General features: G+C 37.1%; 1 protein-coding gene across 1 annotated transcript; it reads right to left on the minus strand.

The window, feature by feature from the left end:
• Window positions 1-259: 259 nt before the first annotated feature.
• plxnc1 (plexin C1) lies at window positions 260-27,638 on the minus strand. The gene is made up of 31 exons (XM_065268465.2): window positions 26,588-27,638; window positions 26,262-26,387; window positions 25,934-26,068; window positions 25,469-25,569; window positions 25,145-25,253; window positions 24,905-25,067; window positions 24,692-24,803; window positions 24,344-24,437; window positions 23,305-23,337; window positions 22,900-23,033; window positions 22,626-22,805; window positions 21,552-21,660; window positions 21,134-21,301; window positions 20,281-20,442; window positions 19,909-20,014; window positions 19,713-19,814; window positions 18,933-19,036; window positions 18,806-18,847; window positions 18,587-18,711; window positions 15,686-15,884; window positions 13,088-13,234; window positions 9,449-9,617; window positions 6,449-6,552; window positions 5,721-5,796; window positions 3,482-3,516; window positions 3,030-3,125; window positions 1,979-2,142; window positions 1,704-1,854; window positions 1,367-1,507; window positions 1,211-1,285; window positions 260-880 (listed from the first exon to the last, which is right to left on the minus strand). The coding sequence occupies exons 1-31, from the start codon at window positions 27,476-27,478 to the stop codon at window positions 776-778; spliced, it is 4,458 nt and encodes a 1,485-aa protein (XP_065124537.1). The 5' UTR covers window positions 27,479-27,638; the 3' UTR covers window positions 260-775.
• Between the last annotated feature and the right edge of the window lie 191 nt (window positions 27,639-27,829).

Raw genomic sequence — 27,829 nt, forward strand, 5'->3', positions numbered from 1 at the left:
TAATTAATTAGTTTACCGCGTGTATTTGCATGAAAAAGAGTACCAAAATATTCTGTATAACTATCTATGGAAAACCCCAAAACAACCATATTTAAATATGCATGTCATTGTTACAGCTGTTGGCACTAAACCCTTTTGTTTAGTTGTAAACTAGAAAGTCTTTTAGTTTGATCGCGTTTTGTACAAAATTTGAATCACATTGACTTCATCACCATGTCTGGCCAGTAGATGGCGACAAAGTAGTACTGCTAAAAGGTGGTCAACTTTTGTTTTGCATGTAACAATACAAACATTTATTTATATAAAACGATACAGATTCATTAGTATAATACATAGTTGTCATGATAATTTAAAAATATTGAATACGTCAATTTTTAAAAAATATTTATAAATGTTATAAAAAGGAATACAGTAAAATGACGTTATGATTAATGCATTACAGGAAATTGCATAGTAATAAAATAAATGATTTATAAAGTGAAATTTACAGTAAACAGTTCAAGGTCAATTCAGATCATATTTCACCCTGACATACAGTGTATAGACAGCTCAAATCCTAAGACTTATCAACATAAATTACATTCACTTGGTCCATACACAGTTTCAGAAAGACAGAAATGAAACCATCTGTATTTTATGGCTGAATTGTTTTGTGATGATGACAGTCTCTACGAATAAGCAGTCTCTGTAAAATGCAGTGTTAAAACTCAAAAGTCTGTAGGCGCACATACAGTATACCCACAACAAAGGCTGCATTGCAACCTCAGCTGTTCCTTCAGTTCCAAGCGCTTCTCTTCATACTGTCAAAAAGATCTTTCACCTTGTGCATATCCTCTTTTAACCTGTTGGGGGCATCCATCTGCTCCAGCTTTTGATAAATCTAGAGACAGGGAATCAATAAAGGGGAAAAGTATAATTCCTCATGTACTCTGGTACCCCTATCTTTATTGTTATGTATCGGTTCTCCTTTAAACACAGGTATCGAAACATCCAGAACAGAAAACAGGATGTGTAAGACACGTGTCTGTTGTCACTTTTTATTAGGGTGGATAAAAAGGTTTCCTGTATAGAATTTCTGTGGTTAAAATATGCCTGAAAATTACATACTGTATGATATACATATTTAAGCTTCAACAAGAGATTAGTATACTAATAACTAACAAAACCCATATAAAGGTCTCATTCATACTACTGTATATAGGATTTTTACCTCTTTGAAATAGCGGAGCATGTATTTGTAGAGTTCCCGCAGGGCAGCAGATTCATTAAACTCATTTCCGTGTTTCTGGTTAAGAAAGGGTTCATTCACATTAAAACATTTTCTTGTTTTTATTGATATGCATGATATATTTAGTATAAACAGTACCCTTGACTCCTCCTGAAGAAACATGTTGAACTCTTGGCTACTGATAAGTGGCTGATCCTTCACGAGCATGTAGTACGCCTTTACTTCCTGTTTGTACTGAGGGATGTCTTTTGCATAGAGCAGCTTATTGGTTGGTGAATACTTTAAGAAAGAAACAAAAAAGTATTCATATTAAAGGATTCTCTGACCTCAAACCCTCCCTGTCATCTTTACTCAACCCCATGACGTTCCCAACATTATTTCAACATAGGGAAGTAACTCAAAAGTCACGAGTCTGAAACGCCATGAGGGTTAGTAAAGATGACGGAAATGTCATTATTGAGTAATCCATGGCTACCTTGCCAAGGGGTTGCTCGGCAAGGGAAAATGAGTCCATGAAGGCCTGAGCAATGACGGACAGGCAGCTGTCCAGATGTGGCGTCTTTTCCATATCGCTGAAAACAAAGTCAGGGTTTTTCAGAATATTCACCCAGAACCGAAGTGGGAGGCTGAAAGACAAATGAGCTAATGTGTTATCCTTGCTATAGTTAAGTTGTGCATAAGGTTGTATTTATTAAAACTTCATATGGTGGGTGCCAGGCAAAAAGCACTGTGAGATGCCATGGTCTGCACCTGTTTGTCTTCCAGATGTGAAGCACATCTGGATCTGAGATTTTTTTTCTGTCTGCTTGTTCATCCAGGAAGTCGAAGAAGTATTTGACAGCTAATGGAGCTCTGTTGTTCGGCAATCCCCAGATACTCCTAAAAAGGGTCTCCACAAAGGAATGGATCGCTACCTGGTGGACACATTGAAGAATTTTGTTTTAATCTTCAAGTGTTTATAAAATGTTAAAGGGACAGAAAAAAAATGCAAATTTTCCAGCTCCCCTAGAGTTAAACATTTGATTTTTACCGTTTTGGAATCCATTTAGCTGATCAACGGGTCTGGCGGTACCACTTTTAGCATAGCTTAGCATAATCCATTGAATCTGATTAGACCATTAGCATTGCACTATACATAACCAGAGAATTTCGATATATTTTTTCTATTTAAAACTTGACCCTTCTGTAGTTACATCGTGTACTAAGACTGACAGAAAATTAAAAGTAGCAATTTTCTAGGCAGATTTGGCTAGGAACTATACTCTCATTCTGGCGTAATAATCAAGGACTTTGCTTCTGTAACATGGCTGCAGGAGGCGCAATGATATTACACAGTGCTCGAAAATAGTCCCCTGCTATTGAAAGTAACCAAGGGAACTATTTTCGTGCAGTGCATAATAATATCACTACGCCTGTTGCAGTCATGTTACAGCAGCAAAGTCCTTGATTATTACGCCAGAATGAGAGTATAGTTCCTAGCCATATCTGCAACTTTTAATCGCAACTTATAATTTTCCGTCAATCTTAGTACATGATGTAACTACAAAAGAGTCAAGTTTTAAATAAGAAAAATATCAAAACTCTTTGGTTATTTTTAGCGTGATGCTAATGGTCTAATCAGATTCAATGGATTGTGCTAAGCTATGCTAAAAGTGCTAGCGCCAGACCTGGAGATCAGCTGAATGGATTCCAAAACGGTAACAATCAAATGTTTAACTCTAGGGGAGCTGGAAAATGAGCATATTTTCAAAAAAGTGGAGTGTCCCTTTAACGCCACAGTATACATATCAATGTTAGTCACCTTGGTGGACAGGAGCTTCGTGAGGTAAACCTCTTTAAATTTAACTTCTTTTTTCTCAGGATGCTTGCTTTGGTCTTTGCAGATGTCTGGATCAACCTATGCCAACCAAAAAGGTATAGCTTTTTATGTTTATTCAGTTAAATTGTCTATCATATACTTGCTAAAATGATTTTTTGTTATAAAATAGGAAGAAATGCTTGTAGGATCTATGTTGATTCTTACATCGACAAAAGTATTTCCTTTAGTAACTAGAACAGGAAGAGGCTGGCAAAATGAAAAACATTTCACACTCTACACTGTGTGAGGTGCCTTGATGCAACAGAAACCTCAAGATGAAAAACACGTGCCTCACACCACAGCACATATAACACCAACACTGCTCAGACATCCGATGTCAGACAATATCGTGACCATATGCACCAAAAGTCGAATCGCTCTATTTGGTTACTTACCAGGTGGAAGTACTTGATGGAGAAGTCCTTGTCATCTGCAATGCAATTTTAATGACAATATGTAGTTATGACAAGTTTATTTGCAGAGACCTTTGAAACATAAATGAATAAACTAAACTGGAATAATTGGTGAGAGAAATAGGATATCAACAGGTAAAGTAGCAATAATACTTAAATCATATACACATGAAGTGGTTCGAAAAGGTTCATAAACGTTGTCCTAAGACAAAACAGGTATTGTTCAAAACCTTCTATGATACACTTGTTACTTGGCTAGTGTATAACAAAAAAGCTTGCATGCACTTATTCTGCATACATATGAAATGCAAAGCATCGTGTTCCTCGCTCTAGATTATTCGTGAGGTTTAACTTCGTGGCATGCAAATTTTTTGTTTGAGATGAATATTTTCAACTTGCACGAAGAAGTGTTTGTGACAAATAGCGCGTGTTTTCATGGCAATCGAATTTGCGTCATTGGAATCCCCTTATGAAAATTAACCATGGTTTTACTACAGTTAAAAAAACATTTATGACATTTATGGTTTTCAAAAACTATTTTAAACCATGGTTACTGTAGTAAAACCATGGTTTTGCCAATAGTAATCAATACACCAAAAACCATGGTTATTACACTTTTACAAAAAAAAACATGGTTAATTTTTGTAAGGGTCGTTCAGCGCGAGTTTGCATTTATTCACGTCTCTCCATTAACTTTGTAATCTACTCGTGCAAATTGTCGAATTTGCGTTTGGTGTGCACGCCCCATAGAAGGTTTTGGAGCGAAATTTGTTAAATACCAATGAAATGACTAAAGTGACATTGTGAAAATAGGGCATTTCAATTATTGACTAATAACCTTTAATTGCAATTAAAGTGAAATTACTGAACCTAAACATACAAAAGGGTCATTTACTGGAAAAACATTCAGAGGGTTTTGCATCTGAACTCTTCCCCATATGGACATGGCCTAGAGCAGGGGTGTCAAACTCAATTTCATCCCGGGCCACATCAGCATTCCGGTTAATATCAAAGGGCCGGTTGTATTTGAATGACTATATGAATGTATCAACTCTTTTATTACGTTACATTGCATAGTTTTCTCTGCATTTGCTTACTATTGGTTTTTTTAAATACCTCAATTAATATCTAGCTTTGAAAGTAGAAGCCCAGGCAAATAATGACAAAGTGTATAGAGTACAGAATAGATTATTTAAAAAATAATTGTGGTAACAAAAACACATGTAGTATGTGAGTGCACTCAAAATGTTCTGTTATCCTTCATTGTGCAGGTCAGAAAATGAGAGGCATTTTAAGATACTAATAAAGAGTTTTACAATCTCCACCACAATAGGCCTATGCATTTATTAGACACATATACTCTGGCTTGTCATTTCTTGCCCTCTTTAAAAAAAGCTGTGATTTTTTTTTACCTGGCTTTGAGTGTCTGACTGATTGACTGACGTCTCATGAGTTCAGTGTTGTAGGCTACAGATCAATAGTTTCAATCGTTTATTAAACGTAATCGGTTCAGATGAGTCATTAGTTCGCGTATTTAGCGGGAAAAGACGCGTTGTAAACTAATCCCAGCTGGACATCGCGAAACATTTCTGTACACGAGACGGAAAACATTTTCTCGCTGGATCCGCGTGAGCGTGCACGAGAGAGGGAGAGAAAGAACGAGCAGATACTGTCCGTTTCCAAAGGCTGCAGCCTGCGGAGGTCGCATAGGCAGCGTCATCAAGCCTGGTTTATTCAAGTTAACTCACCATTACATTCGCAAGTCATACGCATATTACAACAATTTACTATAAACAAAGAATAATATTTAACTTTATAATTGTTAATATTCTGAAACAAGACAGTCTTGATGACGTATGCAGCCTGGATATGCGACTTCCGGAGGCTGCAGCGTTCGCATTCAGACACGCCCACTCTAGTAGTGCGCGCGTGCGGGGCACTGCTCGTTCTTTCTCATGCAATCATCAACATTATCACTATAATTACATTACAAAAAGACTTTGGCGGGACAAAAATTAGTTTTGGTGGCTGCTAATAAAATCAATGTAGGAAATAACCTGCAAAAAATAAAACTTATAATAACATTAAAATAATCTGTAAACTCTTGCGGGCCACATAATTAATTTGTAAACTCTCGCGGGCCAGATGAAATGAGGGGGCGGGCCGGATTTGGCCCGCGGGCCTTGAGTTTGACACCCCTGGCCTAGAGGAAATTGCTCACCTTTCACACTGCTCTGAGACCGCAGAGGTGCGTGAAATCTTTTTGTGAGGACTTTAATGCACGCTCCATCTGTCACCTAAGAGAAACATACGGAATGATTAAAATACATTTATTTACAATAAATTATCATTTCTATAATGGTAAAGAAGATGAGATTTCACTTAAACTTCTTATTATAGGTTACTATTGATTTGTGTATTTTTTTGAAAATGTGAGAAAAGCTTTTGGTAAAATCCTGCTTTATTTGTCGTTGCTAATCTGACTGGTTGCTAGGTGGTTGTTACACTCTCAGAAAAAAGGTACAAAAGATATCACTAGGATGAGACCTTCTAATAAGATACAGATATAAACCTCTAAGGATCCATTATGAACCGATGTGTACCTTATAGGTACCAATATGCAGCTTTTAGGTACAAAAGTGTACTTTTTGAAACGGTACTGCCTCAGTGACAACTTTTGTACCCTCTAGTTTTATTTATTTTGTTTATTTTTTTTGAGAGTATATGGTGAATACAGAGGTGGCTTAATGGTCCAAATATAAAAAGCCCATCCCCAAATGTCTATAAGAAGTCACATTGAGTCACCTCTTTTAATGTACTGTCACTGTATAGGATTTGTTAGTAATAAAAGCATTTGAATTAAATTTACATTCCCAAGAACAATAAATAAATAAATAAATAAATATGAACAAAATTAATAATTTAAAATATGTTTGGTACCACACTCACCTCATAATGTTTAAGAGTGTTTAACATTGTAAAATGTTCTCGAACTTCTGAGGTCTCATCGACTTCCTGTAGCATGATAAAATTTCCTGTCTTCTGTTCATACTCTTTGAGGGTACAGCATCAAACAAAACACAAATTAGTTTTAAGGTCATCATGAGTGCCAACCCAAAAACCTGTTTGATATTGGTGGATGTGTTCAACAGTAGATGCAACAGTAAACGTGGAGGCTTTATATATATATATATATATATATATATATATATATATATATATATATATATATTATATGTTTTCTTGTATATTCGCATCAGACTCTCAAAGGATTCAGGCTGAGATTAAGCAGATTTAAAGCAAGTATTTGATGAACATATGTATTAAGTGCATTCGGTTAATATCAATACTCCATTTCAGAGGTGGCGTTTTACGGCTTTTGCATCTGAGCTCCTCATATGAATGTAACAATTTTTGATCAATATAGTCGCATCAAAACCTATTAAAGGGACACTCCACTTTTTTGAAAATATGCTCATTTTCCAGCTTCCCTGGAGTTAAACATTTGATTTTTACCATTTTGAAATAAATTCAGCTGATCTTCAGGTCTGGCGGTACCATTTTTAGCATAGCTTAGCATAATCCATTGAATCTGATTAGACCATTAGCATCACGCAAAAAATAACCAAAAAGTTTCGATATTGTATGCAGGAGGCGCAATGATATTACGCACTGCCTGAAAATAGTCCCCAGCTATACATGGGTTTCAGCTGGCGTCACTCTCTTGTCTTCCGCCATTTTGAGGACCTGAAGTGGTCGCAAAAGAACTAGAAGCTATGCCTTCAATATGTTGTGAGCATCAAAATCGCTATTTTTACAACACTAAGAAGGCTCGACAAACATGATATTTTGCTCGAAGTATCGCCTGTGTCTCTACACGTGAACTCGAGCATTGAGAACATTGTTTGTGAACAAAGAGTTTACTAAAAAGAAGGTTTTGAACAACTGACTTTGGTTGATTTGGCTTCCGCTCGCCGCCATCTTCCCAGTCTAGATGTATCAATCTGCGAATGGAACGTAAGGAGGGAGGAGAGTAAAGATGGATAGCTCCTAAAGCATAGTTCCATATAAATGCACAGATAATTCGTTGTTTTGTCGCAAGTGAAAAACAATATTGACCTTCTAGTTGAAAAAGGAGCCTCATATGAGATTCATTCATTCGCATTCAGAAATCGATTATTTCCGTCTGGCAGGGATGACGAGCAGACACCATAACAGCCAAAATCAGTTGTACAAAACTTTCTTTTTATTAAACTCTGGGTACACAAACAATGTTCTCAATGTTCGCGTTCATGAGTAGAGATCCAGGTGATACTTCGAGCAAAGTTTCATGTTGTGACGCGCCGCCTTAGTGTTGTAAAATAGTGGTAGTTCGGTAGCAGCGAACAGCGGCTGGAAGAACGTATCGGGGATTAAGTAGGCATCACACCCAAACCAAGGTATATTTTTTTAAAGTCGCGTTTCTTTTCATGACAGTCGAGGTGCGACATGTTGTCTTTCGTAGCCATTTCCCGTATCCATAAGAATCATAGACAGTAAAAGATAAGAAATCCGTAAATCGTAGCAAGCCAGCCAATGCTTGTCAATAGCCTACTGGTACTCGGTAGGTCCTCAAGATGGCGGCATAACGTAAAAAGTCACATGACTGAAACCCATGTATTGAAAGTTACCAAGGGGACTATTTTCTTGCAGTGCATAATATCAATGGGCAAAGTCCTTGATTATTACGCCAGAATGAGAGTATAGTTCCTATCGGCCTAGAAAATCGCAACCTTTAATTTTCCGTCGGTCTCAGTACATATTGGAACTATAGAAGAGTCAAGTTTTAAATGAGAAAAATTATGGTTATTTTTTAGCACAATGCTAATGGTCTAATCAGATTCAATGGATTATGCTAGGCTATGCTAAAAGTGGTACAGCCAGACCCAGAGATTGGCTGAATGGATTCCAAAAAGGTAAAACTGAAATGTTTAACTCTAGTGTCCTACTGAAAAATCCAGCTAAGACCAGCATAAGCTGGTGAGCTGGTTTTAGCTGGTCTTCCAGCTTGGTTTTAGCAGGTATTGCTGGTGTAGCAAGCTAGTCTAGCTGTGTTTTGGTGACTTTTTAAGCTTTGCCAGGCTGGGAGACCAGCTTAAACCAGCTACTGCCACCTTAACCCGGAAAAAACAGCTACCAGCTTATGCTGTTCTTAGCTGAATTTTTCAGTAGGGGTTGCTGGAAAATGAGTATATTTTAAGATTTTTAAAAATGTCCTAATTCAGAACACCCAGACAATTATTAAAAATAAGTTGCCAAAATGTAAATTGTTATACACTGAAAACCTTGGCCTCCACTTGCGGTCTCAAATGTTTCAGGCACTTCTGCATATGCAACACTGGTGTGTGGCAATCTGTTTCGAGACATGGAGGGACCAATAGAAACCATGACAGATATAAAAGACGAGAAGCGTCTTTATGCGATAAGTCTGAATATGCAGAAGTGCGAATGAGATTTGAGAAGTACACCAGAAGATCTTTACTCAGTGGCTAACATTTTGGTTTTGGTTACTGCACAGAACAAATGGTCAAAACTGTTCCCTTGCTGTCAGTGGGGAGGTACAATTTTAAAAAGTATACATTTGCATCTTAAGAGTTACATACTGTTACCAAAGGGTGCATATTTGTACCTAATCTTTATATATCTGTACCTAAATGTAAATATCAGGACCTTTTTAAATGCTACTGCCCAGCTAGGGACCATTTATTGACAATTTTTTGGCCTCAGAAGACTTGGCTTATAGCACATATTTATGTGGACTAGTTTTTCATATCATATTTCATTTAGAAAACAGGAACAAAAACAAAACACCAGAAATATAGTGATAAAGAAAGGGTATATCTGTTAAAAAAAAAACGGAGGTGAGACATGAGGAAGTGTGTTGAAGTGATAACAAGTGCGCTCACTAACCGATTTCAATGTCTCTGATGTTCTGCGTGTACTGGAAACCAAACTTGCGCTGGAAGGTCTGTAAGATTTTCTCCTTGACCTGGTGTATCGTGTCACAGGTCAGCGCGTTGACCTCGAGGATTTCACTGACCTCTCCTTCAGTTCCCACAGCAAACAAAACCTTTAGTTTCTGTAAAGGGTGGAAGAAGATGAATGTGACATAAGTTTTGATGCCAAATCATTCAAAAACGTGACAGCAATGTATAGTCATAATGGTATAGTCAAATTTCACCCAAAAATAAAAATTCTGTCATGATTTACTCGCCCTCAAGTTGTTATAAACCTGTATAAAATACACAAATGAAGATATTTTGAAACATTTTGTAGTCAAAAAGATCTGGGGCACCACTGACCTCAACAGTAAGTAAAAATAATACTATGGTGCTAATGGTGCCCATGATCGGTTTGATTACAAAATTAAAATTAAAAATATTCACATTTATGTTTAGCAGAACAAAGAAATTTAGCAGTTTGGAACAACTGGGGTTAAGTAAATGTCATGTTGGCAGTTAACAAGTTTAATTGCCATAGAGAAGTAAAGATTTTAAGGAACTAGCATCTGAAGAAACTCACAAAACTATTAGTGGATTACTTTAAAAAGCTCCTTCATTTGACACAGATCCGTATATTCAACCACGCACATTTAAATGGAAACAACAGTACACTCCTAAAAATAAAGAAGGTTCAGTGAAGCACCATCATCTAATAAAGAAGCTTCCTCAGTTGTCTGTAGATACTTTAGAGTTTCAAAATGTTTGCGAAGTAAATAAATCAAAGAACATTACGAAACACCCTTTGTGAAAACACTTTTGAAAACAAAGTTTTGGAAAAAAACGACTCAGAAATCACTACATGCTGGAAGTTTGTGCAATGAGGGTCAGGAAGTTACAAGACATCCTTTGTGGTGCAAGAATGGACACGACGGTTAAATATATATAAGAAGTTTATACTTGGTTAATGTAGGAAGATTTCAATTCCTAAAAACAAACCTTTTTATATTTTTTGAATCATACAAAAAGTTGCAAGTATGTCTGACATGTTTTCTTGCAAATTAGCTCTTATGTTTAGGTTCATTAATTTTACTTTAATGACAATGAATAGGTTATTAGTCAATAATTGTAATGCCTTACTATCATAAATGTAAATTTAGTAATTTCATCTGGTTTTAACAAATTAAACTGTCTTTTGCTGCAAAACCCTCTAAGTGCATGCAAGCAAAAGCCCTTTTTTGGACAAGACAATGAAAGCTTGGTGACTTCGGGAAACAAAGTTGAGTAAAGTTAAACTTATGCAAATGATGAACATCTGTCAGAAGTGAAGCAGTGGAGTTCAAATCGTCTTTCTTTTTTTTTATTGAGAGTATGGTGACTGTTTGTTTATAACTTTACTAGGACAACCAGTATTAGGAACGCCCCATAACAACCTCATTAAAAGAGAATGGCGATGTGCACACACCCTAACTCTTCTGGGTATTATCTCAGACACAACTTTTCTCACTTCAAGGCCATAAAGTATTGTTTAAATTTTCATTCTCTTTACTTTTCATAAGAACATCTGTTAAAGGCAGAGTAGGCAGGTCCAAATTTGTTTAAACTGTCTTTATATACCAATACATAAGTAAAATGTAAGTACTCTGAAAAAGAGAGTACAAAAATAAAGTGTCTGTAGACACTTTCACGACTGTTTTAAACACAGCTAATTTTTCCATTCACTCCACCCCCTCCCTTCTGGGTTTCTTCTAAAGCCACGCACCCGAAACACATGAACGCGCGACGCTGACCGGCTCTGCTGGGAGAAGCATTTCCCTCAGAGGAAAGAGCGCGGTGCATGTAGTATTATCATGTCACAATCACATGTAATAATACACCTTACTTTATCACTATGAATATAAACAAATAGGATGGCTTTTAGTACTCACTATCAAGCTAGCATATCAACACTGGTAAAGTTTAAAATATATTTAGTTTGATTCAGTAACAAACAAGCTAGTTATATTTTTAAGACAAAGCTAAAACAGATTGCATTGATACAAGTTTTTTATTACCATCAGTTACACTGTGATAAGGTGAATTTCGTGGTAGATTTATAACATATACGGTGTTTTGCATGTAAGAGTTTCCTTGAAGAAAGCATTGTTGACTCTGATGAAGACTACACTCCGGAGACAATACGGCTACCGCATCGTTGAGGAAAAGCCACGCAATATTTACACTCGTTTGATTTCTTCGTCTATTCTTTTTTTCCCCTTGTTTGCCTTCGCTGACTGCATATGCAGGTACTGTGAGTTCTGAATGCTCTTTCTCTGCCATACTTTTGTGCCTCGTGCACGTTCAAATAAATCGCGTCTGCGCATGTATGGGCAGATCCCGTAGCAACAGGGGTGGTGCCATGGTCCCGAGAGAGAGTGATAGTCGCGCAAGCCAATCATTTGTTTCATCCCGAATTAAAATAATTAGCTTTGCTTAAAACAGTAGTAAGAGGTCTACATACACTCCACTTTTATACTCTCTTTTTCAGAGTACTTACATTTTACTTATGTATTATAAAGACAGTTTAAACGAATTTGGAAAAAAGTTTTTTAGACAATTCCTGCCTATCCTGCCTTTAAGGGAGGGGGTTAAAGCTATTTCATGCATTTTGACTTATGAGCACTATAAGAGTTGGATATCTCATGCTTAATACAGGCAAAGTGTCAAAAAGCAGTTGAACTCGAGGATTTCTGTACCAAATGCACTTTGCCAGGGTTTGTTCAAGTTTCTGAACACATAACACGCACAGACCAGACTTCCACATCTCATGTCTCATTTACCAGAGAGAAACCAGTATAAAGTATAAAACAACTGTTTCAAATCAGAAATAGTTAAAGCAGGTTTTCGATACTGTAGACATAGTAGTATATCGTTACGCTAATTCGTAAAGGAACATAAACTTCATAAGCAACACAATGTTTCATCAAAGTAGAATATCTAAATCCATCTAAATACATTCATGTCGCGTACCTACCTTACCAAAATTAACACAACCCTTTTAGACTCCTTCCGCAGCTGTTTGCATCTTCTGCTTAAGCAGTAAAGATACGTAATAAAGCAGTAAAGTTTTTTGTTGTTGTTTCAAAAAAATTATTTTGTTGTCAATTCAGCAGGAAAGTTTGCTGGGTTGTGGCATATGCAAAACACGTTCACAGATGAGGGCGAAAATTGCATGGGTCCAATTATTGTGTTAAGTCCGAGTTCAATGATTTGTTGAACATTTTTTGGTCCTACGCCTTTCACAAATGACATATATTTATAAAAATACATTTAAACATCTTAACAGTGATTGCTATCAGAATGTGAGGAGACTTTTAATCAGCATTACTAAAAATGTTTCTGGATCAAATCAGATAACCTGCCTTTAACATGAGATAAGTGGTAACAGCGTGTGTTATGTAAGCATTAAATGCGTTTATCATCAGACATATCATGGTTTTTATCAGTACCCTGAGATATAAACATGCCATGCATATCGCAGTAAGCATCATTGAAGTCAGCCTTTTTTATGTCTTTTCGCAATCAGTTCCTCATTGCAATAAGTGACGGTTATTAAAGAGGAAGTACTGACCAAGGCATCAAAGTCTGGTGCTTGACAGAGAAGCCAGTCCTCATTGAGTGTGTACAGAGCTTTCTCTGTAACGGAGTCGACGGGACCTTTTGATATCTGCTGAATCAGAGCTGACACCAACAGAAAGAGAGGCTGTCCTACTGATTCCTATTGGGAAACACACAAAAAGAGAGAAACTAAGTTTAGGGCTTGATCTTTTGGCTCTTAAACACATTTTTCACCCAAAAATGAATTTTTCTGTCATCATTTGCCAACCATCAAGCGTCTCTAAACCACTATGGCTTTCTTTCTCCTGAGGAACAATAAAGGAGATGCTATGCTGAATGTCCAAGCTGTTCTTTCCAATGAAAGTGAATGTGAAACTCAAAAATGACTAAAAGTCATACTGTATGACTTGTATACTTTATATGACCCTGCTGTGAAAAGTCTTTTTTTGTGATTCACTGTTTTCTTTCAAACTACTTTTAAACCGACTAAGTAAGGCCATTTAAAATACTGAAATTATAAAGAAATTAATATGTGAAATCAAACTTTGATGCTCATGATTTCAGAATTCGATTTAACCTGGTTTTCATAGACAGGGTCACATACAGTGAGGAAAATAAGTATTTGAACACCCTGCTATTTTCCAAGCCACTTAGAAATCGTGGAGGGGTCTGAAATCGTCATCCTAGGTGCATGTCCACTGTGAGAGACATAATCTAAAAAAAAATCCAGAAATCACAATGTATGATTTTTTTGATGTATGATATTTTGGTACAGTAGCCTTTGTTGGCAATTACAGAGGTCAAACGTTTCCTGTAGTTTTTCACCAGGTTTGCATACACTGCTGGAGGGATTTTGGCCAACTCCTCCACACAGATCTTCCCTAGATCATTCAGGTTTCTGGCCTGTCGCTGATAAACACGGATTTTGAGCTGCCTCCAAAGATTCTCTATTGGGTTTAGGTCTGGAGACTGGCTAGGACATGCCAGAACCTTGATATGCTTCTTACAGAGCCACTCCTTGGTTATCCTGGCTGCATGCTTCGGGTCATTGTCATGTTGGAAGACCCAGCCTTGAACTATCTTCAATGCTTTAACTGAGAAGGAGGTTAAGGCCCAATCCCATTTCTCTGTCATTGACCAGCTCCTCCCGTGTAATTCTGAAGGATCATTGAGACCCCACGAGGTGAGATCTTGCATGGAGCCCCAGTCCAAGGAAGATTGACAGTCATGTTTATCTTCTTCCATTTTCTAATGATTTCTCCAACAGTGGATCTTTTTTCACCAAGCTGCTTGGCAATTTCCACGTAGCTCTTTCCAGCCTTGTGGAGGTGTACAATTTTGTCTGTAGTGTCTTTGGACAGCTCTTTGGTCTTGGACATGTTAGTAGTTGGATTCGTACTGATTGTATGGGGTGGACAGGTGACCTCAAACGGGTGCATCTAATTAAGGATAATAAATGGAGTGGAGGTGGACATTTTAAAGGCAGACTAACAGGTCTTTAAGGGTCAGAATTCTAGCTGATAGACAGGTGTTCAAATACTTATTTGCAGCTGTATCATACAAAGAAATAGTTAAAAAATCATACATTGTGATTTCTGGATTTTTTAGATTATGTCTCTTACAGTGGACATGCACCAACGATGACAATTTCAGACCTCTCCATGATTTCTAAGTGGGAGAACTTGCAAAATAGCAGGGTGTTCAAATACTTATTTTCATGTAGTGGGCATAGTGTATGTAACCATGTCTATGAAAACCAAGACCAGAAAACCAATCACAAGGGTATTTTTAATTGAGACATTTGAAAGCTAACAAATAAGCTTTTCATTGCATGATTTGTTAAAATAGTACAATATTTGGTCGAGATACAACTATTTAAAAATCTGAAATCAAAATATTGAGAAAATCCCATTTAAAGTCGTTCAAAGGAGGTCCTTAGCAACACATATTACTAATAATAATTTTTAATATATATGTATATTTAAGGTATGAAATGTACAAAATATCTTTATGTAAAATGATCTTTACTTAATATCCTAATGATTTTTGGCATAAAAGAAAAAATTATAATTTTGACCTACCACTCTAAAAAAAGTGCTAAATACCACTAAAAGCTCGTAATCATAGGGGAACCATTTTTTGTGCTATATAGCACCTATAAAGCACCTATGAAGAACCATCCGGGGGTGATATAGCACCACTATAGCACCAGATATGGTTTTATATAGCACAATATGGTTTTACACAGGTGCTACATAGGTGCTATATGGCACTTAAAATGGTTACCCTATGATTACGAGCCAGTGAACCACATTTCAACCACACCTTTTGTTTTTAGAGTGCAATGTATTTTTGGCAAAAGCTACAAGTATACCCGTGCGACTTATGACCAGGGTCATAAGTACATCATGAGATTTTAGCCTGGATTTCACAGACAGGGTCACATTATGCCTCAGTCCCAAATTATTTGTCAACAAATTTTTTTGATTGTTTGTGGTTTGTTGTGATGTGGGAAAATGATGACAGAAATTATCTTTTTTGGTGAACTATCCCTTTAACTTTAATCGGTGGAAGGGAACACGCATAACCGTAAGTGATTTGATGGACAGACCCTGAGAAAGCCGTACAGACAGATGGACATCCAGTTGGTGAGGAGCTTCTCCACAATGGATTCAGTGCGGCGCAACAGAAGTTTAGGATTGGCATTGCTGGACTGGTCCATCAGACTCTGCAGAAGGTCCTCCATTATCTCTGTGAGATACATGAGATCTCCATGAAGCGCCAGAGTCAACAAAGATGCCACTGTACATCTGAGAAAGAAAGAGAGAAAGAGAGAGAGAGAGAGAGAGAGAGAGAGAGAGAGAGAGAGAGAGAGAGAGAGAGAGAGAGAGAGAGAGAGAGAGAGCGAGCGAGCAAGAGAGAGTTAAAATGGCCATGAAATAACTAGACGGCACACTCTTATTGCCTGTTTTGATTTCCTGTTGAAATATGTCGAAGGACGAGGAGTTAACCTTCAGTTTATTTTGGTGTTTTGTCCGTAATCTAAAAATTTATATTGCTAGTCAAACTTGAAGGTTTTAAGGGAGAAATGATTTCATTGTGAAGAGCATATTACTGGATAAAGTTTACAATTGACAAAATATTTAATACTGCCAGTTTTTAGTAAATGTATATAGGTAGTTAAGTTATCAGTAGTATACAGATTAGGGGAGAGTGGGGTAAAGTGAGACATTGGGTAAAGTGAGACACCCCCTGTATCTAGGCAACGGAACACATTTGTGGTCCTATGACCATTATGTTTTTAAGCCCCTCAAATTTCCCCTTGGCCATGAAGGACAGGACCTCATGCTGCTGTGGTTAACATGTTTTTTTCACAAAAATATATTTTTTGCTTGTAAAAGTAAATTTTATTGCTGTCATCTTAATCAACTGTTGTGCCAAAGCAAATTGATTCAGGTAGAAAAACTTATATCACACATGTTTATGAACTACCAACATATAAAACCTTGTGTTGATGCTAGCTGAAGATTAGCCTGAATTTCCAAGAGAGAGAGTTTTTTTCCAAAATGTGGTGGTGGGGTAAAGTGAGACAAATGATGTGGGGTAAAGTGAGACACGAGGCACAAGTTCAGTTTAGTCTAAAACATATTTTAATGTAATATTACATTACATATGTTTTATTTTTAATGTTATAAACATTGCAGAAAAACCATTATGCCTAGTCAATACACCAGGAAGACAGCCTGGGGAAAAACACCCCTTGAGGAGATGGAGAGTGCAGCTGCTTAGGTCAAGGAAGGAAAGAATTCTCTAATGCTATGTACACACCAAACGCGAGGCATCATGGTACTGTGGGTTCACACCAGACACAAGTTCAACAATTTGCGCAAGTAGATTACATACAAAGTCAATGCAAAGACGCAATCAGACACGTCCTCGCATGTGGCGATGTGAATGACGTGATATGGGTGGCGCGTTTTCCACGAAAACACGCGCTATTCGCCGCAAACATGTCTTCGCCCAATTTGAAAATATTCAACTTGAGCGAAAAATTCCATTACACAATGTTAAATCCTGCGAGTAATCTAGATCAAGTAACGCACTGCCCCGCATTTGGTGTGTACGTAGCATTATTCACTCTAGATTACTCACGGGATTTAACATTGTGTCATGCAAATTTTTCGTTCGAGATAAATATTTTCAACTTGGGCGAAGACATGTTTGAGGTGAATAGTGCGTGTTTTCGCGGCAAATGCTCCGCTCATATGGCGTCATTCGCATCGCCCCAGGCGAGGATGCGTCTGATCGTGTCTTTGCATTAACTTTGAATGTAATCTACTTGCACAAATCGTTGAACTCACGTCTGGTGTGAACCCACAGTAAGAGCAGCTGCAAGGGATAGAAATATTGATAGATGGTTCTGATTGTCTTTTGCGCTGACCCGCAGACACTAGCTGGCTCTAAGGGTCCTTTGTTCTGACCCCCAGACTGCGTTCTAATCTAACTGGTTCTATATGTCATTTGAATGTTAATTAAAAAAATTTGAATTGTCGGAGCCAATGGTCTACAGTGGGCAGCGCTCCGACATGTGGTGCTTTCACACTTTCTGGGAGTTTGATTCCCGGCTCGTGGTCATTTGCCGATCCAATACCCTTCTCTCCTCCCTGTACTTTCCTGTCCTCTCCAAAACTCACTGTTAAATAAAGGCAAAAACTGGCCAAAAAATATAACTTTTGAATTATGTTATGTTGTATTTGATTTTGGTTCAGAGTTACTGTACTTTCAAGTGTTTAGAAAAATAATGTTCTTAAATGACCAATCCCCTTGATTCTGTTACTAGTCCAACATTAGTTCTGGAATGTGTGGTTGTCAAGCTAGCCGTCAGGATTTTATCTGTTACAATATGTGCTGTTATAGTAGTTTCAGAGTGTAAAAAGTAAGTGGATCAGTTTACCCCGAGCTGGTTCACTTTACCCCCTTGATTTTTCTGGTCTGTCTCAGTTTACCCCTAAGCTGGGGTAAAGTGAGACACAAGACCACTTTTTTTAAAACAATCATATTTTCACTGCTCTTCGTCCTGAATACATTCTGGTAATTTCCATAGCTAGGAAACATCCTGAATTAATGGGAAATGTGTAAATTTGACTGATATATCATTTAAGCTCGCTTAGAGGGGAGCAAATGTAAAAAATGTCTCACTTTACCCCACTCTCCCCTACCTTAAATCCAACAGACATAAACTAAAAGCCACATAAGTGGAGAAATGGACTATTATAAGTTGATAAGATCAACACTAAGTACTATAGTCCAAAAACTTGAGTCAACCCTTTATCGGTTTCGTCTTCACACCTTTAAGTGCAAACAGTCACCCTTTACTCATGGGTTAAAAATACATATGAAGATGTTAGAAAGTAAATCTACATATCTGTGCATGTGATGAGAAAGCATTTATGGCTGCAGCATGAAAATGTGGTGCAGGCTAAATTTCCTGTAGAGAAGCGCTTAAACTCACTTGTCTTTAATGTTGAAGTCTTTTTGTTCCTCTAACGCGTGCACAAAACAAGTTAGAAACTGTTTATTTCTGATGAGCGTGGCAAAAGCCTGACATTTCTCATCGACCGTGGTTTGCTCCGATTCCTGAACAGAACAAAACGAGCAGGAGAAACATAGCGACTGCTTTAAAACAGTTGATGTTAGATAACTTGAATCTGATTTAAAGGTATCGCATTACCTGCCCGATGTCTTTGATCATTAATCCTGCTAGAGAACCAGCCTACAAATAAAACAATGTTTACACAAACAGTACATTTGCATAAACACATGGCAGGTAATTCAAGATAGATAGCGTTCATGCATACCTCGGGAAAAAATATTTTTGAAGCAAAGTGTTTGAAATCCAAAAAAGGTATTGCCCCAACATTTTCGATCAAGTCAGATTTTTCGGTTTGCAGATCGACAAAGCCTGCCGAAGCAAATAAACAATTAAAACACACAAGCACAAACACATGAAGAAGTATGTATGAATATAAAATGTATGTGTAATGTGTGTTAAGCTTAGATATAAGCAATATTTGAAGAGCTCAGATGCAAAAGCCGCTAAACGGTACCTACATCAAAAATGAGACAATGATATTGACTGAATGCTCTCGGCACATATAATACGTTCATCAAATACTTTTGCTTGAAATCTCCTTAATCCCGTCCTCAGGCCATTCAGAAATACAGATTTTTCAGCAAAGTCCTCTAAGTGCACTGAAGAAGAATTGGATGACGACTTGTGTACATCAAGAGTTTTTACCCGGTTAAAGGTAGTTTGTATAAGGATATTGACTGGGTTTTATTGCCTTTTACCTTTATGCCAAATGGAAAGTGAATAGTGACTGTATACTTTTTATATTGTGGATATTTTTGCATGTACTTCGGTTTTGCACCGAAAAACTGTGATTTTTTAAATACCATGAAATGACTAAAGTGACATTAGTAAAAATAAGCCATTTCGATTACTGAACCTAAACATAAGAGCCTGATAAAAAATGCTAATTTACAAGAAAACACGTCAGATGCACTAAAGTTTTGCATCTGAGCTTTTCATTTATGTTGGTTTAATTTAGAATAGCATTTCGAGTTTGGTGACCAACCTTGTCTTATATCTCTTCTAATGTTCATCTCCATTTTTTCCAGTTCCTCGTTCATCTTCTCATGCATTTGGTTCTGTTTTTTACGATAGACAACAACTCCAACTAGACAGGTAAACAATAAAAAGCATAGTCAATGTATAGTCAAGCCACTGCAGATCAAACAAAACACAAGAGACATAAATCTAAAAAAACTCACCAAGAGCACCCAAAATGATGAGCAGAATCAATCCGACCAGAATGTATAAGTATTTTGTATGATCGTCAGACATATAAACGGTTTTTGAAATATTGCCAACACTTATCTGAATAGAGGAATAAGCATTTTAATTCAGAAAGTGGGAGACGAGATATGTAGCCAACATGTTGTATCAACTTATATTTTTAAGTTGAATTTACTTAAGATTAAGACCAGATAAAACTGCACACTGTTTGAATGAGCAGCCCAGCTGGGCTACACATAACTTATTTTTGGTGTTGCGTCTGTTTGGTTTTTCAGTGGTGCAGAAATCACTTCTCTGTTCACAAACCAGAATTGTTTTATAAAGAAATTAATAATTTACAAACTTACGTTAAGCGAGTCCACTGTGTTGAGGTTTTCTTTAATAACACATACAATGGCATCGGGTTTAATATTAGTATTATTCAGCAAAACACACTTATGTTTCTTATGTCCCTTTAGGCCAGTCACATGTACCTCATCCCTACTCAGGTTCAACTTATCTGGCTTTTTCTAAAAAGGAAAGAAAGTTAGTTTATGAGTAAAATAAAGGGACTCGCCACTAGACCAATAAATATAAACCATCTTTTTTTGTCATTCCAGAACATCTAAATACAGACAATTAATTATTAAGAATTAGAAAGGCAAATAACACGAACGAAAAAATAGATATGATATATATGATATATTTAATCATGTCCTAAACTCCCAGTAATTTCTTTCTTAAAGAGCATATATTATTGTTTGTGGGTGGGGCTTTATCAGTGTTATGTCACATTAAAAAGAGAATCAAAGTGGCATGTCTAAAGAGACTGCTTTGGTTAATTAGGGATTAAAAACGAAGGAGAGGGAGGATTTACATTAACACCTTGTACAAGTGGATTTTGCATAATAGGTGCCCTTTAAGTGAATTACAAATAAAGATGAGAGATGAAAACGCTGGGTTATTTTAAAACCATTGGTTAAATTTTAACCAAACCATTTTAGGTTTGTCTTTTTTGACCCAACAATGGGTTAAAAATACTCATATATGATTATTTTTGGGGTGAACTAGCCCTATTAAAACATTACTCTGTAAATGAGGATACGCAACACATTTTACTATATTGTAGATGATATAATACAAGTAAATAAGAAGTAGGTATGGTGATTATCAAGAATAAAATAACACTGATGATAGAGCCATACTGAATTATCAGTTTACCTTTATGTTCACAGTTAGAGAGTCAGACACCCGTATGGCTTCGAATCCAATGAACTCTGGATCAGGCTGTTGGGTCAGATTAGCACAGTCTAAAGTGGTGTTCCCAACTTTCAACTTCAACTTAATCGGATCACTGCCATCATAAGGGTGCATGAGAAACCACACGTCCTTAGAAATAAAAGAATAAAAACATGGCTCTAATACAATATAAAGCTACATGTAAGCTCACCAAAAAAACTGTTTTGTAGGAATAATTAGATTAAGTATTAGGCTATAGTCACTGTAGGGCGTTTGCAAAATATTTTTATTTTTATCTGTTTATCTGTGTGCAAATATGGGCTGCTTAAAGTTAAAAATCGCAAATCTCAGTATAAGATAAACAGCTTTTATATGTAAGAGAGCAATAAGCATGTTTTACCTTTGAGCTTGTGTTGTATTGTGTTTTGAGCTCTTTATTGGAGGGATAGACAATGATTGATTCCACAAAGTCCAAATTGTTCCCCAGCACGTAAATCTTCCTTCCACCACTGATGGACAAATACACAATTTTAACAGACTTTAGACAGAGATGAGTAAAGATAAAAACTCATAAGTCCATAGCACAAAGCTGTAGAGTTTTGATTTCCTGCACACACTCATATAACACATTAAACAAAACATGACACATTTACGTAGTAAGAGAAGTGAAACTGTCCGAAAATATTACAAGCAGCCTGGTTGCCACTAAGCAGGTGACCCTTAACAAATCTGCAACAGTTTAAGCAAGACCATAAGCAATAATCTGTGGATCAAATCTGAACCTTGTGTCATATGGGATACCTTAAACTGCAGCTCTTAGCCTTAGAGGACCGAATACAGAATGACCTAATCATGGTAATCACTTCTGCTTTCATTTCTCGCTGACATTGTCGGGATGTGGGGATTTTTCTGCATGTTTTTCTTACTGCATTTCTGCGAATCATTACTTTGCAGTTCTTGGTTTTCCATATTAATAGATATGTTTTGCTAAGCAATGCAGTATAAAAGGTTGTGCTATATTGTAAAATTTTATGTTAAGAACATTTTTTGATATTGATATTAGTTAAAAGGATAGTTCACCCAAAAATGAAAATTCTGTCATCATTTACTCACCCTCATGTAGTTACAAACCCTTATAAATTTCTTTGTTCTGATGAACAGAAAGGAAGATATTTTGAGAAATGTTCATAATCAAACCATTCGTGGACCCCATTTACTTCCTTAGTATTTGTTTTTCCTACTATGGAAGTGAATGGGGTCCACGGATGGTTTGATTACAAACTTTTCTCAAAATATCTTCCTTTCTGTTCATCAGAACAATGAAATTTATGTGGGTTTGTAACAACATGAGAGTGAGTAAACAATGACAGAATTTAAATTTTTGGGTGAACTATCCCTTTAACTCAGTAAATTTACCAGATAAGACACATTGTTAGGTTGCATATTATTGGTTAAAGGGTTTCAAGAGTTATACCTTGTCCAGGTGACATTGGGTTGTATTCCTGTGCAGCTGGGTTTGGAACTGTAAGTGATGCTGCTGTTACCATGACAACGATCATCCTCAGTAACAGCACACACTTTTAGTGTTCCTTTAGTTTCACTGGGAAGAACGTGGAACCTTAGACTGTCCCTCGAACGATCAAACACAGGAGACCTGAAGAAACACATGTATTCACACAAACACAATGTATATTGTATATAATACATAACATATGCACAGATGTCAGGACAGACACAACAAGTCTCACTCTTTTGAAAAGCAGTTCAGATCCCCTTGAATACGAATTTTGGTGACAGATCCCAGGTTTCTTCCTGTTAGTAAAACATTGTTTCTGCCATGGAAAGAAACTCTGTTCGGCTCTATAGAGAAAATCTCTGGCACCTGTAGGACAGAAATGAAAGCACTCAATAAGACTTAAAGATAGAAACCAAGACAGAGCAATTACAGTATGTGACATTCCTTGTTTTAATAAGAAATTATTGTGACAAATCATTTAGAGACACAGGAAAACAATTGTTCACACATAAGAAAATTGTTCCTCAAAAGTGAAATAAAATCCTCAGACGCTTTCAAAGTCCTATTCTTTTAAAAAGAAACATTTTGTAAACAGCATCCTTATTTTAGTAGAGCACATAATGAGAGTGACACCTACTTTTACTTCAGTGTGCAAATCTTTACATACTTCCTAAAAAAGAAAAAGAAAGAAATTCACCTGTCAGCAACATACATTGTGTATCAACATATAACAAAAATAACAATAAGGCACAAAATAATTATGTAGATTTTTTTTATGAATAGCATGCACATGAAACATTTAAAGGCGGGGTGCATGATTTTTGAAAAACACTTTGGAAAAGGGAGTTGGGCCAACTGCCATTCAGCAGTAAGGGGCGTGTCTACTAACCGACATCGTTGCTTGGGTTGCGTATGTGTGGGGCGGGTCTATCAAAAGAATGTTCAGATTCTATTGGGGTAGAGGCGTGTTTGTTTAGGGTTATTTTTAAATGTCAACATTGTCTTTCAGAGATCCTGCACCCTGCCTTTAATTTTCTATTTAGCAGTTTAAAGGAAAACGCCACCTGTTTTCTGACTTTAGCTTATTCACCATATCCCCAGAGTTAGATAAGTCCATACATACCTTTTTCATCTCTGTGTGTGCTGTAACTCTGTCTGACCCACCCACCGCTAGCCTAGCTTAGCACAAAGACTGAAAGTAAATGGCTCCAGCTAGCATACTGCTCCCAAAAAGTAACAAATATCGCCAACATTTTCCTATTACTATGTTGTGATTTGTATAGTCACATCGTGTACACATAACAAGTGCATATGAGGCACAGCCATCTTTTAACCGTATACACTGGGAACTATATTATCAGAAGGCGAAGCACTGCTACTTGGGCGGAGTGATTAGCGCAACTCTGATCAAACTCTCTGCTCCTCACCACGTGGCTTTTCAGGTTCTGCAAGAAAATCACTCCGCGTCACACAGAGTTACGGGACGCACAGAGATGAAAAGGGTATGTATGGACTTATCTTACTCTAGGTGTTACGGTTAATAAGCTAAAGTCCCAAAAAGTGGGCCAGTTCCTTTAAGAGCATTGACAATGAGCATGCTGAATGCAATGCTGAAAAGAAAACATGGATAAAAAAATAAACACACAGCAGCAGGTGACGTTGGCACATTGCCGTACCTGTATGTGTAACTGTGGCTCAAGTCCAAGTGTCCAGTCACAACGCTTGACAGAAGATGACCAATGACATCCAGCTGAGACACACTGCACACACCTGCAGGATTTAGAGTGTAAAAAGTAACTGAACTGTGACACGTTTAAAATTTGGTGCACTTCAATAAAGTGTGCAATATTGAATGAGTAAGGTTATGTTAAAGATTGAAATCAATGAATGAAATCAAACTTTGATCCTCCAAATCTCATAATTAGATTATGAGACTTTAGCCGTGATTTCACAGATGGGTCACATATGAAATGTGCAGGTTTTTCACATAAAAATTACAAAGCTATACTTAAGTATTTTCTCACTGTGTATAAGGAGCCTTTGTTGAATGATCTGTAATACTGGAGCAGTTCTTCAGCATCAGGGTCTCTGTGATCTTCTGGTCCTCAACAGTAACTGTAGCTGAGATTTCCAAACCTAAACAGAAATATTTAAACAACCATGTTCTGACAACCTTATTTGACATATACTGGATAACAGCAGGCCTACATATAAAACACAACAGATGAGGAACTGACCTTTAGTTGACAGCAGCTGCTCTGAAAAGCTACAGGAGCAGTTTGGAAAAACTACAGCAGGATCAGGTCCATCACAAAGGTTCACACCTCCTCTGGTGAATGCACATGAGAAGACGGCAGGATATTGTGTGCTATTCAGACTTAAGGTCAGATGTAGAGTAATCTGTTTACGAGAAAACAATGATGGTAAAAACAGTAATATTGGAAATATTCAGAAAGTTTATGATGATGATAATGTACCTCTCTGGGGGATTTCTCTGCCACCTGAAATGAAAAGAGCCGTTTCTGGACAGAGCCTATTGGACGGGATATCCATGAAGAGTTTGAGCATTCATTCTGGGTAGAACATCTAGACAAAACACATGAAACAGTATTACCCAGTATTATCACTATCTCTGTAGTCTCCACCGTATATCTCTTTATCTTGCACATTGCTTCTGTTTAGATGTATAAACAACACTACATGCACACTGTCTCTCAATTAGCCAGTAGGTATGTTTGATTTAACCAAAGGCAGCTTGAAACAGGTGTGTTTTTGAACAACAGAGGAGATATCAGTCTTACTTGTGTGAACCTGAGCACCAACCACAGAAAGGATCCAGAGCTCCCCTGCAGTCTTTAAGAGAGATGTGTTTATCACACTGAACCACAGGCACTCTTCTTATCTATATTAAAACCATAGGCATGAGTGTCAATGTGCATTTAGCAAACTACCAGTTTAAACTACATTAAATACACAAAGTCATGATTCATAGCCTGCAGAACTGCAGTTAGCAGCAGTAACTTGAATGCATTATTTCCTGTTTAATTTTATCAGTTCATCATATCTAATTTAAAGAGCTGCAAAGGACCACATTAATATTTTTGATATTTCCAGTCAGATACATAAAACCATAGAATTTAAAGATGGTTTACTATCTTTATCACATTGTTGTTTGACCAGTACAACACAAGTACGTTTTTTATGAGAATGTTCAAGACTTCCAGTGATTAAGACAAAATGTTGTTATGTTAATATTTATAACATACCTGTTTTTTCAGAGCTATGTAGATATGTTTGTTATCTACTGGATCTAAATGCATCCTGGGAAGCACTTCCTGATCATCATCAGATCTGTACAGCACTGTGGGACAGCCTGGACTAAAACTCTCATCCAACACAACCTACAAATACAAACAGCATTTTAATTAACCTTGACTAAAAAGGAGTGTTTACAAAAGCTGTGAATTACTGCCACAATAACACAATTTGGCTAGATTCTAACAGAACATAATTCAGAGGAAAGTATGAGAGATTTAAATAAAAAAAAAAAAAGGTACAGAACCAGACAGAAAAAGAAAAAAGAACAGAGGGAACCTTTATCAGTTGTCCATCTTTGGTTCCAATGCAGAGCTCAATCCAGGATTCACTCCTAACTGCTGCTACTGAACTCATTGACTTGTATTTGAAATCTACTGCTACTGGCAAATGATGTGGATGTGTCTGTAATGAAAAGAACAAACTTCAGCTTTATGTATCTTTGGTGAATGGTGAAATAAGCATGCTATTCTATTTCAAATGTTGTCTCGCAAAGACATACTTTAAGTCAAAGCAGAATATAACTTCTCCGTTAAAAACCCGTTCACTGACCACATAACTACATGCAAAGTAAATGCAAAAATAAAAATAGCACCATCCCCTACCTGTGAACTAGGCTTACATTTCTCGCCGGTGAAGCAGAAATCTTTTACTTTACCATCAACATTACTGAGGTCATAAACAGCGAGCGCTGTGTTCTCTTGATCATCCTGCGCGCTGAAGACACCTGTCCAGATCACAGCTTTATCTGAAGAAATAAGAGCTGATGCCATGAGGACAGGACGAGATTTATCATTACAGCATTTTAACATTGTTCCATTTATGTTCTTCAGAATGTCTTCCTTCTTTCCTTTGGCGTTATTCAGCCTGAGGGCAAACGCTTGCCAACCGGACTCAGTCTTTGCGTTGAGAAACAGGTACGAGAGTTTGAGCAATCTGATCTGAAACCCGTCTATAAACTCTACGTATCTTTCTGTACGAATTTCTGGAGTTAATCCGTCGTCTGATGAAGAGAAAATAGAGCCTGGTTGAGAATATAAAGTGCTCCACAAGGTGACAATAGTATAGTACTGGTCAGTTTGAGAATAGTCCTTCTTCCCAACCAACAGGTAAGCACCATTACTGCTGTCCACTATAAATGCTATGGATTTCTCATTCGGCTGTGGTACAGCAGATAAGGATTCCCAGTAAATGCTGTTTGTAATATCAATGAGATCAAGAACTTCACAGTATATACCGTTAGATGTTCCGCATATAATCAGCGTGCCGTTCGCCTCAAAAGGCACCAGAAGTGTAACGTTCGGATGTGTGGCATTAAAATCCTTTGTCTTTTCCTTAGATAGATCGTGACTCATTTGATGTAGTTGACTATCAGTAAGAACAAACAATGTACTGTTACCAACTACAAAGTCCCTGATGTCTCCATCAAAGTTCTGCACATTGTCGCAAATGCAATATTTCAAAAGAAAAAGCAGTCCAAGTAATTCTCCTCTCATCTTTCATCTCTGTGTAAACCTCCACAGCAGATGAATTGATGAGATGTTTTCACCAGCAACCCGACACAGCTCTTGAGATCCGTCCACAGATGAAGTGAGTGGAAGTGAAAGCAGCGCGTCTGTAAGATGTGAGATGACTTCCGCGCAACAGACCAATAAATCTGTAGCCCTGATTGTGACATTTAGTTAGGATAGTTTGTTTGTTATACAGTACCATCTTATGCATCGTTCGAATAGGTTGCTGTAGGCCTAGCTCAAAATATGCAATTTATAAACAAGTCGATTTTCTTTAGCTTTTTCAACAGCAACGTTTTATCTATCTTGCGTATTTTTATTAATTGTGCTGCAATT

Source organism: Paramisgurnus dabryanus, chromosome 1, assembly GCF_030506205.2.
Source record: "Paramisgurnus dabryanus chromosome 1, PD_genome_1.1, whole genome shotgun sequence".
Lineage (NCBI taxonomy): Eukaryota > Metazoa > Chordata > Actinopteri > Cypriniformes > Cobitidae > Paramisgurnus > Paramisgurnus dabryanus.

Excerpts from the sequence above, each read along its gene's own strand:
- plxnc1 (XM_065268465.2), bottom strand. The coding sequence starts at position 27,478 with ATGAGAGGAGAATTACTTGGACTGCTTTTTCTTTTGAAATATTGCATT. Across the intron at positions 15,885-18,586 it reads GACTTCAACATTAAAGACAA|ATGTACAGTGGCATCTTTGT; the intron begins GTGAGTTTAAGC and ends TTTCTTTCTCAG. Across the intron at positions 1,286-1,366 it reads TTCTTCAGGAGGAGTCAAGG|AAACACGGAAATGAGTTTAA; the intron begins GTACTGTTTATA and ends TTTCTTAACCAG.